The 19,899-nt window shown below is 35.4% G+C and overlaps 1 protein-coding gene across 2 annotated transcripts in view; it reads left to right on the top strand.

The window, feature by feature from the left end:
- The window catches only part of Nachralpha6 (nicotinic acetylcholine receptor alpha6), a 587,525-nt gene that overhangs the window by 390,356 nt on the left and 177,270 nt on the right, over positions 1-19,899 (top strand). For both annotated transcript variants that reach the window (XM_076321147.1, XM_076321146.1), the window contains exon 8: positions 1,519-1,713. In XM_076321147.1, coding sequence (XP_076177262.1) covers positions 1,519-1,713 — 195 coding nt within the window. The remainder of the gene's footprint in view (positions 1-1,518; positions 1,714-19,899) is intronic.

The following is a 19,899-nucleotide window of genomic DNA, read 5'->3' as shown; positions in this document are numbered from 1 at the left end:
AGCATGTCGAAGGTATGGTTGCTACGGTGCATTTAATAAAATTTTAGTGAAATTTTCAATATTTCATGAAACGCATATTTTTGTGTATCACATACTATTCACGTTACTGTTTGAACTCTTTTAACAATCATCAAACATAACAACATTCGTCAGTTAAGTGTTATGTGATTTTATAGAATAGGTAAATAATTTCTTTCTAACGATGAAAATTATAAATATATTTTCAGATCAGATGATAAGTTGAAAAATATGAATATTTTATTGTAGTTATTTTTTTATTTTTTATTTAACATCGTCGTTTCTAAAAAATGAAAATCGGAAATATTGTACCCATCCATTTCTATTTTACAATGTGATATTTTATAGTACAAATGCCACGGTGTAAAGAACAGATTCGTTCGTGTAGTACAATTCGTGTATAAAAATGAAACAATTACCATAATTGAAATACTTGTAGTTTTTAATTTAACACTGTGACGGTTCAAACAAAATGAAGATAAAAACAATCGCGTGTTGTGTAGAAATATTAAAGAAATTAATTATATATCGAATATTTTTCTACATGAATTTCTCATCGCAATCGGTCAATTATTTCTGTTACGCTACGAATTAATTCCAACTCATTGCATACCGATTCGAATTTACCTAGAATAAGCGTTAACAGCTCACAGTGTTGTCTTCAAAGCATCCATATTTCCCGAACAGAGAAGTTCCACCAAATCGCACCAAATTACACGCTTGCGCGATATACGCAGCCCACTTACACCTGACAAGCCGTCGATGAAAACTAGGACAAACTGTCCATCAATTTCTCCCACGAGTTAGTCGTCCAGGTAATTACAGTAATCCTTGGTTTCAAGGTAGAAAATCAAATCCGCAAGCTGCCTTGAATTCGGAGTCGGTCAAGAATTTCTTCTCGGAACTGGTTAAATAGGACAGTAAATGAAATACGACACCGAGATTGAACGAGGCTCAACTAAGTGGTCGAAACTTCAAAGGAATGCTACATACGTGTCGATCTCTAATACGATATAAACTTTCACTGCCGCACTATTTCAGCGTGATTATTATCGATGAATAAGTAAAGTTCTCCCGATAAGAAATAAGTCCAAACATGGCCTCATTCCGTCTGCTTGAAACTAATCCAGATAAAATTGAACTCGAGTTCAATTTCGCCATGAAAACCTCGTTAATCCATTGAGATATATGAAAGTTTCTAATTTTATCATTAGTAGCTACCACATTAATGTATGCGTAGCGTCGGTTTGAAGTTCGACCAGCCTGTTACGTAAATACACGTAAGGTGGCTACTCGAGTCGATGTGTGTTAAACGCATAACTACACGTTGTTACTACGTGTGTTAAACACGTAACTCGCTTCGATGAAACACAAACATTCGAAGAGGACGACTCTGCGTCTTGAATCCGACGAAAGAATTTCGCCTTGAAACCGGGGATCGCTGTATCGGTTTAGTTGGTATCGACGATGCGTATAACGCTTGCCGGGTTTTCGTTGCAGGGATGCCGGGTAAGAAGAACACGATAAACTACCAGTGTTGTCCAGAGCCGTACGTCGACGTCACCTTCACCATACAAATTCGAAGGAGGACTTTGTACTATTTTTTCAACCTGATCGTGCCCTGCGTCCTGATATCGAGTATGGCCCTCCTGGGTTTCACGCTGCCGCCGGATTCCGGGGAGAAGCTCACCTTAGGTAACGTAACTCGTAGCATGCCTTGCCTGCATATCACACCAGCCAGACACACGTCTCTTCCGTTAGTTCTTTTTTTTTTTCATTCTCTCTCTTGTTCTCTCTTCTTTTCGTTGGTTCTTTCGATTGTTATACACACACGTGTCTATCTATTCATCTCTCTTTCACTCTGTTTCTCTTTGTGTATGTGTTGTATGTACACACACATGGAGTCTTGCGACTGTTTAACTTGGTCGTATTACGTTTCCGATACTTTGCACCTGTCGGCCGCTAACGCTGACTGTCCTGCATTTGTTTCGTTTGAACGACGAAAGGACTCAACCTCGATCACGAACGGCCGGACAACATTGCCATAACACCCACGCCGGACGACATCTTTCCTTTCGATCGATCGTTCGAACTGTCGAGATACTTTTCCACGGTTCTCGCGGGAGGACCCGACTAGAAGATTGTTTGCGAATCTGAAGTCGTTGGACGATAAACCAGAGAGTAGATCGATACGATTTCTGGCTGGGAATTAATCTCGACAGCGGAAAGGACGACGCTACTGGGTCTTCTTTACTCGGTCGGTGTCGATCAGAATGGTTTCTGACGTGTTGCGCTTTGTTGCCGCAACATCTACCTCGTTTCATCGATCATCGTTCGAGTGGAATCAACGTTGAATTTCTTCCATCTGCGATTCAGTTTCTTACCCGCTCGAACGTCTCGTAATCGTTTTTATATCCGTGGGTGAATCAAAATTCTGGCAGAGGCCATTCGATGGTTATGGATAGAACTCTGGGTATCCAGGATTTGCCATGAAAGTATTTTCTGCGAAATAGTTCACGATGATTCTTCGATCTGTACAGTTCCAAACTGTGCGTTGTCGAATCCGTAAATTTCTTTGATCTGGAATAGTCATTGAAGGGGAAATATAAGGTTGCATAATAATCGAGAGCATCTTGATCAATATCAAGTAAAAATATTTCAGATTATAATTTACGTGGATACGAATTTTGTTACGTAAATACAAGTTATCTGCCCTACGAAAGACAACATGGAAAATGAAAAGATATGGTACAAAAAAAGAATGGGAATATCGCGAATTTCTTCGTATTCTGTATTTTTGCTTTATTTTCACGGTACAGGATTTAATGTTTCCCACGTATGAGATTGAACGCATAATTCGATGCTGGTATCTCATTTGCAAGTATATGTGATGTTGTATCTATACTGTTCTCGTTTAAAACTCGTTGTGTTACCAATAAAAAGAAAAAACAGGAAATAGGAAGAAGTTTGTAAAATTTCGTTCAATCCTTGGTTGGTGGCATGCGTATTCTGTGATGATTTATATTCTGTCAGCATGTGCAACATGGATATAAATTTAGTCCAACGATGTATACATGTGAACCGTTGGGCAAAAATTCGTGGTATAAATGGGGCCAGGGAGATTTCATGGCTCGAAATAATACGAGAATAAAGAATAACAAAATTCTACTAGACGCTTCGTTTTCGAGATAAATGCATTCGAATATGTATCATTCTAAGATGCGTCAACTTAACATAACCAGTTACGGGTTTCTTCACAGACGGCTACGTTATTTGTTTTTGTATCAGATGTAATGTTAGACACTGTTTACTATCAATACTTATCTATTAATACGATTTTAAGATGTGTGAAAGATATTTTAAACGTCTGTAGTGGAATCCGTAACATCAAGATTATGCACTTAGTAAGATGATGCACTTTTGAGGAAATGAAGTCTCCATGCAATTTTATTATTCTTTTATTTCATTTTGAACCATAGAATCTCCACGATTCCATGTGTACCACGAATTTTAGATTTAATTTATATTTAATATATATGTGTTGATATATACTGAAATATACAAAAAGAAATTGACGAATTAGTAGATTATTACTATTACGTAACTCTTTGCAACTCGAGTACATTTTTGGTTTCAAGAATAACTTACACAATACTGCTTTTTCAAGTGCTAAATTGTAAATTGAGAACTCTAAATCAAACTACTTTTATTATCCGAATAATTGTAATTATTCGAAAGTATAATCATATGTGAACATCAAATAAGAAAAAATTTAATAGAGTACCTACTATTTGAAAAAGTCTCAACAGTAGGGTTGCCAATTTTGATCAATTTTTTTATAAGATTACAACAAAAGTAGACGTGCTTCAGCATTTTTACCATCGTGTGATATTTACGAATATGTTGCACGCTAAACATTTGGTAAACTGAATACGATATTCCAATTTTAATTTAATTAATTCTAACAATTAAGAATCCGAAACAGAAATTTTTGCCAAGCCAAGTGTATAACACATTGCATACCTACACTTCATCATTTCTTAAGTAAAAATTAACAACTTTATTACTGAACTACAATAGAATGTTGCAAGTTTTTAATGAAGTTTTTATTTTAATAGAACAATTAAGCATCATAAGTTTATGCAGGTACAAAAGACAACGAGTAAAAGTTATTCTACGACAGAAGCACAGTTAGCTTCGTCTGCCTATCTTCCTCTTGAGTAAAAACTCGATAAAAACTTGCATTTACGCGCTTACTAAATAGTTTAAAAAAAATTTTAATCAATGAGAGTCGTAATAATGAAAGGTGCGTCCTTAAAGAAGACTCGATGACACAGATCTTGACCTAGTACAGAATGTCCTGAATAAAAATTTCAAAATCACGTCCTCTCGGAAACTTTTAACTAGTCTTGTATATAATTGTATTTCAAAAATCGACCATGAGTTTTGCACTACCAGTGTCGGCGGTCGAAAAGTTGTACGCATATTGGTGTGATACCACTAACACAAATTATAAATTTTCAAATTTTCTATCGTACCTTCGTAAGAGCAGCACCAATGAATTAACAATGTTTCCTCGGTGAAAACGAATCCAATTACAACCTCGTTTGAAATATTTTTAATTACACGTACTTTGAAATTGTTCAAAAACAATTCAAATAACGTATAATTAAAAATGGCCGGAATGGGGTCGAGTTTGGACTGATTCTCATGGAGAAATTTTCACCAATCTATTGGTAATGTACTCGAGAAGATGCAATAACAAACATGAAAATTGTAATTTTCATTGTTACTGGAGGATAATTTCGAAATTTTATTCAGGTAAATATCCGGACTTTTAACTAGGAGTTAAAAAATCTCTCATTCGGAAAAATTGAAACACCCATTCGGTGCAATTAATCATCGTACGTATCCCTTTACTTTTGTTGCAAAATCGATGAAAAGATTGGTCGAAGTCAGCAATCTCGTTGTCTCTGTTGGTCGTAAAAGGTTGCAAAGAATAATATTTGTAAAATAGATGTGATTCGTGAATACTCGATTTATTATCCGCTCAAAATTGAAATTGTGCAGAAATCTGCACAAATAAAGATGGCAGAGGCTAAAGATGACAGATCAAACTCGATTCAGAACTCCGCGTCACCGATCAAAGGTCGAACGACTACTGCAGAATTTTGCCAATTTCTGCCCCCTTCCAGAAGAACTCGTGGATATTTTCTCATCGATGAAACGATTTATCCGCAGTCTGGAATGTTTCGCGATCGTACCGCTACCTATGATACATTCGGTCGTTGCTGTGTCTCAGAAATAAGGAAACGCCTCTATACGCGAAAACTCAAGGAACCACGTTTTTATTCCTGTCACGGCGTGCACCGATAGCGTCTTACGTTCCCTCCTAAAGTAGCAATATCTATGGGAGTCTGTCTGGTTCCCTGGGTATCCACGGTTGTCTTACGTTCACTACGCGAACGATCGTGGCTGCGTCCCTGTTGGGGACGTCACGTGATTTCAATTTTGGATAGGATGCATCTCGCGGATTACAACCTTGGAAAATCTCCGCACAGCACGCCACGACGTGCATTATGCATACCGACGTGGTGAATTTCGCCACGAACGTTGTAACCTTCATGAGGTTGGAACGATTGGCTCGAATACGTCTTCTGGGACGCAAGTCTGCCCGGCTAGTATGTCGTGGACAGCCGATTAATTATTCGCGATGACACATCACGAGGGTACGAACTGTTTCCAAGGGATACACCGAGAAGAATGTTTCCTTCGAATGCAACCGAAGTGCACCTTGGGCAAACGTGAAACAGACGATGTATCGTTACGTACGAGGACATTGTATCGGGGATACGAAAGCAATGGGAAAAGTTCAAACAAAGCTGCGACCTATTTAAACCCACGACGACATTTGATTTTTCGTTGTTGAATTTTATGCAGACATTAAGGGCACGTAACCTGAAATATTTCTCAAAACCGAAGGCTTAGCCCGGATGAAATTAAGTTTGCAGAATTTCGAGGAACTTGTACGAAATTGTATAGTTCTTGCGGCACTGGGTCATCCGAAGTGATAGACTTGCTCCAAGAGATCCAGTGTGTCTGGGTCAGGTGTTAAACTACAATGTCTTGCTGAGGATTAACTTTGTTTTCAAGTTATAGCTGTTTTTGTACTCTGGTGATTTTTGAAACCTTTTGTTATCGCTCTCTGTGTCTCCGATACAACGCTGAAGTTGGTCCCACATGTTACGATACACTTTCTATGCATATTAACATTGGACGTTACTGTTAACACGTTGACTGCCCAATGGATTTTGTTTCACTGTATACGTAATAAATTATTATGAACAGATAATGATATTGCGAGTAACTTGAAAAAATGACAATTGAAAGCGAATATTTTTCAAGTGATTATAAAATGAATTGTTTTTACAATTTACGGAAACGAATTGTAATAAAAAATGGAAACGTGCTTAATTGTATTCTTGTTTGCTATATTTGATCAAAACACATCTATTATATCTGTTATGTATACACATTTATTATATAGTCCAGTATACCAAAATATAGTTCAATGTGAAAATATATAATTGTTCAATTGCGCACTTTTTATTTTATACTTTTGTCGTAATATTTTAGATTATTAAGATTTATTAATATTAAGATTTATTTGTTGCTACTATTTTAATGACTTCGATTGCGGCAGTCATAGGTGACACCCATGTCAGTCAACGTGTTAAGAGTTATTCCTTTTTATACGTCTTTGTTGAAAATTAAATTTGTTTGTTCGATACTTAGTCCGTTTTCAACGATACCTGCTACAGATATTTTAAATGTGTATTTTGAGAAGAGGTTTTAAATCTCGTCGATGTACAGTGATACAGTTTCAATCTTTTGTTAAAGATATTAAACGCGATAAGGGTAAGTTTTATATCTTTAAAGAGTGTATACTTTTAAAGTCGCAACTCGTATACTTTCTACGTAAAATCATTGGAATAAGGAATTGGAATAAGATTCTATCTCTGAAAGTAATAGATACGAAAGCAAGTTGTAATATTAAATAAAATAGTATTATAAGCTTCAATTTTGTACTACATTATCATACACTTGTGCAGCCATACAGATGCAAAATATAATTTGCTTATGCTTTCTCAATGGAGTCTTATAGTTTTATAATTTCAAAAAAAAAAAGAACATAAGGTAGCATTTTCAAAAATTGAATAGTATTTTTTCTAACATAGATGATTTACCATTTTATAATTATAAAAATAGTGTGCCTATATATCCTCCTTTGCATAATTTCCAAAATCTCGTGCAATATTTTCGCCAGAATATATAAAGTTACAGTGGAAGGAATATCGTGACGAAACATATTCAAAAAAGATGATTAAAAACTATCGATTCGTAAAAACATTTTGAAACCAAAATTTTCCGGAAAATAAAAAACAACAAATATACTTTGCATCTGTACCTATATGCACATGTATATGAAATAAAAATCTAATAATACTTTTTAATATCAGCTTACAACAATGTTTTAGTATTCCACTTTCAGTTATATAAATCTTATCGAACATTCCGTATACTGTGCTAATTTATCAGTCAATTAGAAAATAGGACTAATAATCCTAAAAGTATCAGAATAATATTTACCCTCATCGTTAAGACCGAGTTTGCAAGAAGAAACGCCAACTTTCGTTAAATACTCCAGTGTGATCGAAATAACCAAAATTCTTCCTTAGACCTCGCTGATGAAAGTCACTAATAGGACAATTTTCGTCTAGCCGCTTTATCCACACTTTATCTCCCGTAAATTACCCAATCACCACGCTGGTTAACGCGTCAGGAACTTTTGAACTTTTCGAACGGAGAGGCATCACGGCCAGCACGTGGCTCTCTTTCTAACCGAGTCCTTGAAAAGTGACGCCCGTTGCACGTGCAAGTTTTGGAAACTCGAAGGTAGATGTTGATCTTCGAAGGTCAGGTCAAGAGTTGATTGCACAAAGTCACTGTCTGCAACCGAGTCTTCGTTTCGCCACAGGGAAACTTGTTTCGAGCTCGTGGTTCGAGCGCACTCTATTTATTTCTCTCGTAACCGAGTACAGTTGCCAGACGTGTCTGTTTTGAAGCGTTTTGATCGCCGAAAGAGGAACTAGGATTATTGACACATTTAGAAAGCTTTTCAGATCGCAGTTTCCGATGGGACGTATAATCGAAAAACGAAACGACGTCTTCGGTGTGAAACGAGCTGTAACAGGAACTGTCCTGTTAGAAATATTGACGTCGATCCTAAAAGACTCCTTTGATACACCCGTGGCCAGATTTTACCTTTCGCCGTGTATTTCAAAAGTCGCGGGCGATTGGTGCTCACTTATTCCAGCAGTCGAGCCCCATCATTCTTTAATGCCAACGTTGAGAAGTATGATTCTCGATGCTCGGTCCAGCTTCTGGAGATAAAATGCCTTTCGTTTCGAATAACCCATTTTCGGACTGTTCGTAATTGTGATGGATTTATGATCGAAGACGTACTGGAACTCCTAGACGTTTCCTCGTTTATTGCGTTCTAAACGCGAGGGTCTTACTGCGATTTCTCTGGCAATCGACGACCACTTAGAAATAGGTTCGGTGCAGTTATTGGAAGTGGTTTTAAGGAGATACAAGGTCTTTCGAGTCTCGAGTACGTGAGCTCTCTTACCGAAAGTCAGGGAAATACTTGTTCTTATTGTAGAGAATTTACTAGTCAATTTCAACTTAGTTCGATCGAGAATTAGTTCTCAATTAGTTGAGAATTTTTCGAAACTAGTAAAAAGTTATATGATTATTATTAGATATTGAATGAAACTGGAAATAAGAATAGACTCTTGATGTTATTGTGTAAGTAAGGCCATATTTGTAAACTTATAGATTAGTTCTTTATATTTCTATGCCCTGTCGTTAATCCGACGAAAGTTCGAATTATAAATATTACACTTATAAGATAGATCGAAAGAGTTGAAAAATATATGTGCCTTATTCGAACGTTTAACAAATATCCCAAAAGTGTTGTATTTAGAATCAGCATTTTATTAAACTTCTCATGAATACTTTACAGTGAATTTTATTCTTTAATTGTGACAATGCGACTAAATATTTTAATAGAGCAAAATAGAATACTGCAATGTGATGCTAAGAAAATTTTCTTTTCGAGAGTATTTTTATCAGACTTTGTTAAATCTACCAACTATATTGTTTATCATTAATTGTTTTCGGAGTTACTGTAGGCTTCCAGAAGGAATGGAAATCGTATTAATTGTCTTCTTCTTCGATTAACATATGGTTAAACATTTATCGATACACTAATAAATCATTTTCGATAACCGACAGTAGAAAGACTTTCCATTTCAAATTAAATCTGGATTTAAAATTTTGATTTTGATTTTTCTCATCGAACTGTGGAAGTATGTTCTACAAGTAGTAATAAGGGGAAAAGTGTTACATGAATAGTTTGTTACAAAATTATAAGCAACTATGTACTTAACGCAATATGAAATAGGTAATAGTGAATTTTCCATTATAAAATATAAAAGGTCAATCCTGGAATGTATACTATCTTAAAATGAGCCAGTAATTAAAATTATTAGTAGCGATGCCATGATGAACGATTACTTGCTATATAGACTTAATTTTTCATCTAAAAACGACACCTTTGATAGTCTATATGATATGAAAATTACCCTGTGTGAAAATTATCTTGTGAACTCGGAATTCAAAAAAATGGTCCCAAGGATCTAATTTACGTTTGGGAATAATTTGCAATAGAGAGTTCATTGTTATCTCTTTTATGTTGTTTCTACATTTGCTTATAACATTGTAAAAATGTTTCCTCCCAATTTTCACATCTAAGAGAATTAAAAAATACTCCTGGAAGGAATTCATATACTATAAGGAATACCACAAAACGCATAACATACATATTTATTACTTTTCGCGGTAAAATATGCTTTCGTAGTTTGACATATCTGGGTTAGGTTTAGCTTCTCTACAATATTGAAATCTATTGAAACCTTTCCAAAAAAAAACCTCGGAAAGAAAATTTTCTAATAGCTAAAAAAAATGTCTAGTCAATCCAGACAATCTTTGTATTTCGATAAAAGGATCCTGTACTTGACCAAGTTTCAGTAAACAAATTTCATGATGCGTAAAACGAAAACGACATCAAGATCGACGTCTTGCGCTATTAAATCAATAATCGTGTATTCGGAGATGCAAATTAAACATGCGTCTCGTTGTATTTCTGCGAGGATAATCTCCGTGTCTCGATAAAAAGATCCTGTACTTGACCAAGTCTCAGTACACAAAGTCCATGATGTACTTGACCAAGTCTCAGTGAACAAAGTCCACGATGTACTTGACCAAGTTTCAGTGAATAAAATCTACGATGTACTTGACCAAGTCTCAGTGAACAAAGTCCACGATGTACTTGATCAAGTCTCAGTGAACGAAGTCCACGATGTACTTAATCAAGTCTCAGTGAACAAAGTCCACGATGTGCTTGACCAAGTTTCAATGAACACAGTCCACGATGTACTTGATCAAGTCTCAGTAGACAAAGTCCACGATGTACTTGACCAAGTCTCAGTAGACAAAGTCCACGATGTACTTGACTAAGTTTCAGTACACAAAGTCCACGATGTACTTGATCAAGTCTCAGTCAACAAAATCTACGATGTACTTGACCAAGTTTCAGTACACAAAGTCCACAATGTACTTGACCAAGTCTCAGTGAACAAAGTCCACGATGTACTTGACCAAGTCTCAGTGAACACAGTCCACGATGTATTTGACCAAGTCTCACTAGACAAAGTCCATTATGTATTTGGTCAAGTCTCAGTGAACAAAGTCCACGATGTACTTGACCAAGTTTCAATGAACACAGTCCACGATGTACTTGACCAAGTCTCAGTACACAAAGTCCATGATGTACTTGACCAAGTCTCAGTGAACAAAGTCCACGATGTACTTGACCAAGTTTCAGTGAATAAAATCTACGATGTACTTGATCAAGTCTCAGTGAACAAAGTCCACGATGTACTTGATCAAGTCTCAGTGAACGAAGTCCACGATGTACTTAATCAAGTCTCAGTGAACAAAGTCCACGATGTGCTTGACCAAGTTTCAATGAACACAGTCCACGATGTACTTGATCAAGTCTCAGTAGACAAAGTCCACGATGTACTTGACCAAGTCTCAGTAGACAAAGTCCACGATGTACTTGACTAAGTTTCAGTACACAAAGTCCACGATGTACTTGATCAAGTCTCAGTCAACAAAATCTACGATGTACTTGACCAAGTTTCAGTACACAAAGTCCACAATGTACTTGACCAAGTCTCAGTGAACAAAGTCCACGATGTACTTGACCAAGTCTCAGTGAACAAAATCTACGATGTACTTTACCATATCTCCGTGAACAAAATTTACGATATACTTGACCAAGTCTCAGTCAACAAAATCAACAATTTACTTAATAACCAAGTAAAAAGAAATCTACGATGTACTCGACTAATCGTAAGTCTCAACAAATACAGACGCTTCGCGCTATTAAGTCAAGAATCGTGTATTCTGGAATACAAATGTAACGTACGTCTCGATGTACTCGCAACGAATAAACTGGGAAAGCCATGCTGCAAACACTGTTCCTTACGGCGGAATCCAATGCGGTTCGATTTGAGAAATTGGTTTTTGAGTAGAAATGGCCGAAATTCCGTTTCCATTTGACGGTTCGCGAAACGACAGCCCGAAATCGATGTTGGCAGGGATTCGAGCTCCCGTCGACGTTGTTCCCGATGTACAATCGCCGCTATGCACTCGGCCGCGCGTATACGTACAAATACGAACGTGTACTGCATGCCGCGTGTCCCATGAGCCTGCATCGGTATATAATTTTCTGAACACCGCCCGGTAGGGAAAACACCGTGAAAATACTCCGTCTCCGCTGGCTGGGCATCATTCCCCTTCGGGGACGAACTCGGACACCGGGTTGCCCCGGAAGCGACGGTGTGATTTTTATTCGATCTCCATCGAGAGTCTGCGTTTCAATGAAATCTCACCGCCACTGTTTCCCAGACTCCGTTTCCAACGAAATTTACCCGCAACTCGTCGATTATTGTTGCTGGTACCACGACGCGACTCGTTAACACAGTTCGCAATTTTACATACGCGAGGAACATGTTCCAGATGTTATCAAACGTGGACACTTTTGTAATATTATTTGAAACAACATATCGTGCGGTTTTATAGTTAATTTTTTTCTCAATCTCAATTCGGAAAATAACATTGTAAATAATTCTGTGGTTTGACTAATGTTATACTTTTGAGAGTAGTCAACGTGTTGGTAAAACATAACGATCCGAATAAAATTGAATATTATTTTAAATAATGTATTGTCTTACTTCGTGGTTATTTAATTTTCGAAATACAATTACGTTTATCTCATTTTGTGCAATAACTTCAATCGTAATAATTCTGTGTTTGAAATATTGAAATGAAAATGAAAGAGTTGTGAAAATATAATGGTCCGTTATCGTTGAATAGATGAAATTACAAATTCTTTCGCAGCGTTAAAATAATCATACGTTAATATTTTGGAGAAAAAGTTAATTAGCGCAATAATACGTATTTTATAATTTCGTCACGATATGGTAACAATTTTTATAAATTACGAATATATAGTCTAACAGGTTCTTACGGAAAGCTAGGATATTCTATGGCTGAAAATAAAAGAAAACATATTTATCCATTCAATTGAATTATTAGACAAAAGTATTATATGCTTCGTTGATAAATAATTAACTTTCTATTTGCAAATGTCGAGTAAATTTTCAGACAGAGGCTTACTGTTAAAGAACAATACCACGTATGAACTTTCAAGCAATACGTTGCAAATATCTTTTACCAAACATTGTATGATTCCTTGCAATTAAATTTAATATTGAACGACAATAGTGTGAATGAAAGTACTGGACCGAATACTAGAATGAAATATCCAAGGCATCCATAATTCGTCAAATTTCCCAACCATGTTAATAATAACAGATTATTCCAAATATTGCGCTAGTGCGCATTTACTACTACCCTATACCGGCACTATGGACCAATGGTCGATGCAGATTATAATATCAAATTCCATTCCAGCGAAGTTTCATCATCGCCGTAGCCTCGGGTATATCAAATGTAAAACGAATTCCTCTCGAACCCGATTCAGAAATAAGACACTCCTTAGAAATTCCGATTAGTCGAGAACTGCATTTGCTATGAAAAAGGTTAGTTTCCAACTTTCTTCGATTTACACGTTACAGCGAAAAGAGGCAAAGAACAGGTTCCATCGGGTTGTTCGGAAAGTCATTTCGTTTTCCAAAATGGAGAATATATAATTTAATGAAATGTTTGTACACTCTTAAAAAATCGTGTTTCATTTTCACCAAAGAAAAACCAAATGACTTTCCAAACGAGCTAATACATCATCGAAGATACTACGTATAATGGTTTAAATCTACGAAATGGAAATGAAAATAATAAAGTATACAAAATGACGATTGTAACACAGAAAAATCCAAATTTCCAAGCTCGAAAACTAATGCATAAAATATGTACTTGTTTTATGATAAATAAGAAATCTTGAATTGGGACTCTAAACCACTTCGATGGATACTGATTATTATTAATTAGAGATTTTTTAATTTAAATATCCGTGGAAGAGAAGTTTCTGCAATTTTTCGTGTACTCTTAAAATCTATAAGTTTTCTGAGAATTTGTACTCGTGGAAATTATATACACACATTAATTTCCACACGAAATAAACTCAATTGTTTGCATTGATTGTTCGTTTCGACATCTTAAGCGGCTACTTAGAAAATCTAGAAATTTTTTCCAGTTTCCAGTTCACATTATGTGAAAAAATTGATGAACTCTTTATTCGATTCTGTTTCCAAAATATAAATATTGCAGTGTTTTCTTTATCTTGATCACTTTTGTACTTTCAATCCTTTTAATTACAAAAGCCCCCAACTTTCTAACAAACGAAAAGAAAACAATATTGATTAAATTTGTATTATTCTTTTAACAATATCGATTATTCCGTAAATGTAAATTTTGTAATAAACAGCCAAAATGTCCAAATGCCGCGATTACATTGTCAGAAATATTTAATACGAAAGTATGTTTCAATTTATAAATACTGCTTCAAGGGTTTCATTTTAGAGTATTTCTCTATAATAACTGAAAATGATTAGTTAATTTAATTATACATTTCTCTTTAACACCACTTTGTTCCAATATTATATAAAATTTAGCGCGAAGGAGATAAACTTCCCTCTGAAAGGACTCCACCATAAATTGTGTCACGCGGGCCCCACAATTACCGGTCGCACCACTGCGTAATTAGTCCCTTCTTTCGTTCTCTCGTGATTCACTTAGACTAAACAAGATTCCGGTGATCAAAATATCAAAAACAGGATAGCACAAATAATCCCGACTGGTCGTTCGAGAAACCCATCAACCGTCAAGTATTTCCGTATTGCGACGCGAGCGTAATCACCGTCACAATGAGATAATGTCCTCGGAAGAAAGTACGTTGGGGACAAAAAAAAGAAAAAAAAAAAAAAAAGAATGAAATCGATTCTCTCTTAAACGGACGAGACTAAAACCAGCGTGGGCGATAAATCTATCCGTTTCAGCGGAGTCGTGATTTATTAAGAATACTTCTACTCGCGTATGTATGAATAAATCTCCGAAAAACGAGGCGCGGAAAGTGGCCTGAAAGCTTTCCGCTCCGCGGAGAACAAAACGCGAAACGTTGCATAATCAAATCCCTTTGCAGAATGAACGGAATGTATTCGTGTACCTCGTGACGGGGCGCGCGTTGCGATTGTGTCCGTGATACGGGAACGTGTGGGTGTTCGCGCGTCGGCGAAGAACAAGGTATATAGAGTTGGAAATGGTCGGAACAGCGCAATTAAAACATAACTGCGGGTCGTTTGTCAGACTATGTATGTCAGAGCAGCAGTCGCTCGGGCAGAGGAGGGACTTATTAAAAATTGCCCCCGTCTCGTGCAATTTTCAGTGCACGAAGACCTTGGGGATTCCGAAAGCTCAACCGGAAGAACTATGCGAGCAATCGAACTACTCAAAGACGTAAAGCTTCTGCTGCACGATTGTTTTATTCTTCGGAGATTCGCGTGTTCCTTGGGGACAAGACAGTATACGCGTACGGTTGGACTTTAAGTTGTTTCAAATATTATAACGTGTCACGTGATGTTTTATGTTAACGGTAGAATTAAGACCGTTTACCAGCAGTAAACGCATTAGTATTTGTATCAGATATGTGTCTTTAGAGCTAGATGGAGAAAGGGTAAATTAATTTACGAGTATCGTTAGTTATCTATTTTGATAATTGTCTGTGAATATTGTAGGCAAAGATGTCAAGTGTAAAAATAGTTTAAACAGTAAGTTTATGTTATATACCGTTAGTTAATGTACAGTCATAAGATTATCTTAAAATTTCATCGCATTTTTGGTATTTAAAATCAGTCATGGTCATGATTCAGGTACACGCAAATGTATTTTTTTATTTGCTAGAAGATAGAATAGGAAAACATACACGTTCTCCCGATCGAAAGTATCGATAATCTTGAAAAAAACTCGTCGACGCAAAAATTATACACTTGAATGTATTTTTTCCTTCAAAACCATTTAAAGTGCGCCATAAACACTTTTTGTGTCATTAAAAATGAAGAAGATGTACAAGTGACATTTTCTACTTGAGACACCCTATATATTACACCCCTCTACTTAATTTTTCATACGATCCTCCTTTTACGAATCTGTTTGACAATTCGTTCGATCTCGTGTAGCTAAAATCTCCACCCGCATTCTTGTCCAGAAGTCATTTCCACGCGCACTTCACTTGTAATCGATACCCTAATCGAAACATTCACCCGATGGCGCTCACTTTGCTCCAAAGAGACACTCAACATTCACGCTCAGCCATACGATCCGCGACGTAAAAAAATCCTACGTGTCTACCATGGTCACAAGGAAATTTCTCTATTACCGACAAGTCGTAAAAATGAAATTTTCAACGGATATAATGCTAAATACTTTTGACTCGATCAATGAGTTATTTTTTAAATTAGCTGTCACAACCTGATTCTAAAATCTCATAACAATAAACTCAGAGAAGAAAATAGTTCTCTCTCCTATAACTACATCGTCTGGGAAACAACACCTACGATATTCAGAATCGATCGATCACACTATGATATTCATTGCTGAACTGTAAAGTTAATATTAGTACTCAACTTGTATTTAAATTAAGAGCCAAATCATACTCCAGGAACATTTAGGCTTTTCGAAAAGACACTGATAATGGGCAACTCGTTAGAAGATATCGATAGAACTTCACAGAACTGTAGATAAAATATTTTTGAGAATATTTTCTGCGATTTATTAAATATATATCGAAGTTGATGTCCAAATATCTGTGAAGTCTTAGTGCGAAGGATAGGATCAATCCAATAGCCTACTGGCCAATATACGTACGCATCAATTATCAAGCCCTATGTTGAGGTATCAAACAGGTAGCGAGATTAGCTGTCATTATCGAGGTATGACCTCAACAAGAAAACGATATGGCTAACTTACTATTAGAGTTGCAGATCGTCCAAACAATTTTAAATAAATCGTTAATCGAATAATCTTTTGAATATTATTATTATTTATTATTTATAATGTAATTCTTTGTCTCGATTAAAGTTGATGTCCTTACTGATAAAAATACGAAGTCGACTTGATGTTAAAATAGTAGAAAAAATGATCTTTTGTATTAATTGCTATAAAATTAAAGACGAGATACAATATAAATGTACCGAAGTAATTAACATTCAAAACAGCAGATTATTTTTGGGTGTGAATCGTTACTTTAGCGTAATCATTACTGTCATTTGTATTCGATATATTTTTGTTTCTTTCCTTTAAATTTGAACGATTATGAAAAATTCATCGAGTTCTAACCTTGAAATATTACTAAAAACTAGTTTTATCAAACACAGTCTAATTATATTCAGACTTAACAAATCTTATTATTGCTTTTTTCATTTCTGATGAATCGTCAATGCAATTAAAGAAGATTATTAAATGTGATACATTTAATGGCTGTGGATATTTCATAACTCTTAGAATGGTTCGATACAAGTGTCCATTTCAAACGTTAATATATCGATGGTATTGAAATTTGATACAATTGTTTGCTGTCGATATATAATACGTTTGAAAGCGTTTGAAGACGTTCCTTAGATTGGTTTCATACAAAAGTAATCAAAAGTGTAGTAAAATTAATTTCTATTATATTTCTTTGTTAGACGAAGAAAAATCTAAAAATTACCGATCCAATAATTTAAACAAATTATTATCTTGTTGAATATTGTGCGTTCTTAATTTTACAAGAACGAATTTTTCTCGTACAAATGATGAATTAAACTGTTCTTGAAACTCGAGTAAATTAAAATTAATGGTACAACAAAAATGATAAGCTTGAAATCTAATACAAACATTGACGGGTCGATTATCATATTTTTCAGTTTATCGTTATGAAAATCCGTTATAAATTTGTTGTCACTTCAAAAACATGATAAAGCTTTATGTAAAATTGATTAAAAAATGCAACATAAATTAAGATTCTTCATACAAATCAAACATCTATTCTCGTTCGAAAAGTACAAAATTTATAGTACGTCCAGAAATATATAATTCAGGGAATTTTGATGATATTTATTTCAATGACTGTAACTTTTTTAGAATTTTAAAAGAAATAAATTTGTACGAAAATAAAAGTTTACAATATGGTTGTGTGCTGTAAAGCATAAAAGCGCTGTAAAATACTAATCGTAAGGTACAATTATTAACAAAAGTTTGGTTTTTTGCTATTACTAACACATGAAATTGTTAAAGTTTGATCGAACAAGATACATGTTATTCACTAAACTATGACAGTTTCACATCACGTTTAACTTAACATTATATCACAAAATAATTGTATAACTGTAAACTACTAAGTAGTAATCAAAGTACTAGAATATTGTTAATGTGGTACCATTATATATCATACGCAACGTGATGTATAAAGTTTATCATATATTTAGATTCTCCCGAGTAGTTTTTATAATTTTATTCAAAATCAACGTTTCGATCTTGCTGTTAGATCCTCTTCAACCAAACGTATACATACATAAATTGATTAACGTAACGTATACGATGAAACTCAAATTTCTCTAAATATAAAACTAATTTCTATGGAAAAATGTAATTTTTATAGGTAATCGAATTTATAATTAGAATATTATTGGAACATCCAGAGACCCGGAAACGTAATATTTGGGTAGTTAAAAACACTCGGGAAAATAAAAATACGTACACACATAAAACGACGAAGATATTAGAATCACTGCCGGTTTTGAACGACGCAAAATTTCCGGTTACTCGACCAGTCGCGGAAAGCTACGCGAATTGAGAGCAGCAGAGTCACGGAAACTACCGGGAGTTTTATCGAGAAATTGGCGTATTTTTTCGGACTTTGTACGCGTTCGATCCGAGCCGGAAGCTCATTAGGAATTCAAGCAACGTCCTGGCGCGTTTCCGCGCTTCTACGAAGCACTACACTTCACGGATCCCTTTTTAGCAGGGAGGACTTCTTACAGTACATATGTCTTGAGTGGTGCCCTTGATTGTGCACGATTACGTTGAAGCATACCGTCCCAATTTCCGGTACGAGTTTCCGGCCTCCGACCGGAATACTCGAACTTTGATTGCTTGTAAAATGGTGCACGAATATGCTGGTCCATTCTATAAAAGTGGATCCCCGTTCGTCTCGTGGTTTTACTAATGAAAAAAAGCAGCTCAAGAAATTGTAAAATAATAAATTTCGATCACTTAAACGCTGGTGATTTATACACATTCAGCAGTAATATATTAACTGATATGGCTGTCGACAAAAGTCTCGTGATCCTAGTATTTGTATAAACATACTCGTTTCGTTCGATATTCTTGAACATTTAATTTCTAATCCTAAACAATACAATAACCTAAATTTCTTTTAGGAATATGTAATTTTCAACGAATAATGCACACAATTTTCATCCATGTTACTGTTTTTGTCACTGTAGAATGTAATTTGCGTACAAATTATGTAGAGATTATAATTACAGTTAAAAATGAGTTAGTAGCTGTAATTGTATATATAATAGTAAACATGTTGCACACATCGGTATAAAAAATTAAAAGATTAAGTTAATAAAACAAGTCTGATTCCTGAGTTTCGTATGGTCCACAAATGGCAGTCAAAGTATTAGCAATCGTTCGAAGAATAGTAAATAACAATGAAACAGCAATAACATCTCATATACATTTGTCTAAATAATGATACAAAATTAAACGATACAACACTTATAAAAACAATTCATAATAAAACGATTACGTATCGATGGAATGATATGTCTAAAAAGTAGTAAAGAGATTCAAGATGAAATTAACCCGATGATCTTTATAAGAAAATATTATAAACTTATTCCTTATCACTTTATGGACTTTCCGTGAACGTCATCTCGGAATTCCAAATTACAGACACGACTGTAGAATTCCTTCTGAAAGGTTCAGGGGTATAGTCACGACGATGGTACATCTTTTCAACCCTATTGACGGTCGGCAAGCATAGTAATTATGGGTTACCCTGATGAGCAGACGGAAGAAGGATTCCGGGCAGGAAATCTGAATGAGAAAGATCGAATCTCGCGGTATCTACGCCTCGTGTTCGCCTCATTTTCCTACTTCTCCGCCATTGTTATCAGCCCGTCT

This window comes from Ptiloglossa arizonensis, chromosome 9 (genome assembly GCF_051014685.1).
Source record: "Ptiloglossa arizonensis isolate GNS036 chromosome 9, iyPtiAriz1_principal, whole genome shotgun sequence".
NCBI lineage: Eukaryota > Metazoa > Arthropoda > Insecta > Hymenoptera > Colletidae > Ptiloglossa > Ptiloglossa arizonensis.
Note: the sequence above shows the minus strand (reverse complement) of the source record. Positions and strands in the feature narration are given on the sequence as shown.